At 63.3% G+C, this 420-nt stretch overlaps 1 protein-coding gene across 1 annotated transcript; it reads right to left on the bottom strand.

The window, feature by feature from the left end:
• Window positions 1–82: 82 nt before the first annotated feature.
• LOC104409030 (homeobox protein Nkx-2.5-like) lies at window positions 83–365 on the bottom strand (the record flags this gene model as incomplete). The annotated part of the gene is made up of 1 exon (XM_010018800.1): window positions 83–365. A coding segment is annotated over exon 1 (283 nt), but the record flags the coding sequence as incomplete, so codon positions are not given.
• Window positions 366–420: the final 55 nt, after the last annotated feature.

The following is a 420-nucleotide window of genomic DNA, read 5'->3' as shown; positions in this document are numbered from 1 at the left end:
GATGCTCTTCCTCCCTCGACTGGAGGTCCCCTTCCCCCTGCCCTCCCTCTTCCTTAGCTCGGCCAGCCCCGACGGTCTTTACCTTTCTTGTCCGCCTTGGTCTCCTTGGCCGAGTCCATCTCCACGTAGCTCTTAACGTAGTAGGAGCCAGGGAAGGTGGTTTTGGCTGCCTCAGGCAGCTCCTCCCGCGGGCCGGGCAGGGCCGGGGGCTCGGCACCGAAAGCCTCCTGCTTGAAGGTAGCCAGCATGCAGGACGGAGAGGCCAGCGAGGAGAGCTCCATGGAGGCCAGGCCGCTCTGATGCTGTTCCAGGTTCAAAATATCCTTGACCGAGAAGGGTGTCGTTGTCACAGGGCTAGGAAACATTGCGGAGGAAAGCGGGGCAGCAGGCGGGGCCCAGGGGCATGGAAAGGGGGGGGAG

Source organism: Nestor notabilis, unplaced genomic scaffold (assembly GCF_000696875.1).
Source record: "Nestor notabilis isolate BGI_N333 unplaced genomic scaffold, ASM69687v1 scaffold29807, whole genome shotgun sequence".
NCBI lineage: Eukaryota > Metazoa > Chordata > Aves > Psittaciformes > Psittacidae > Nestor > Nestor notabilis.
Note: the sequence above shows the minus strand (reverse complement) of the source record. Positions and strands in the feature narration are given on the sequence as shown.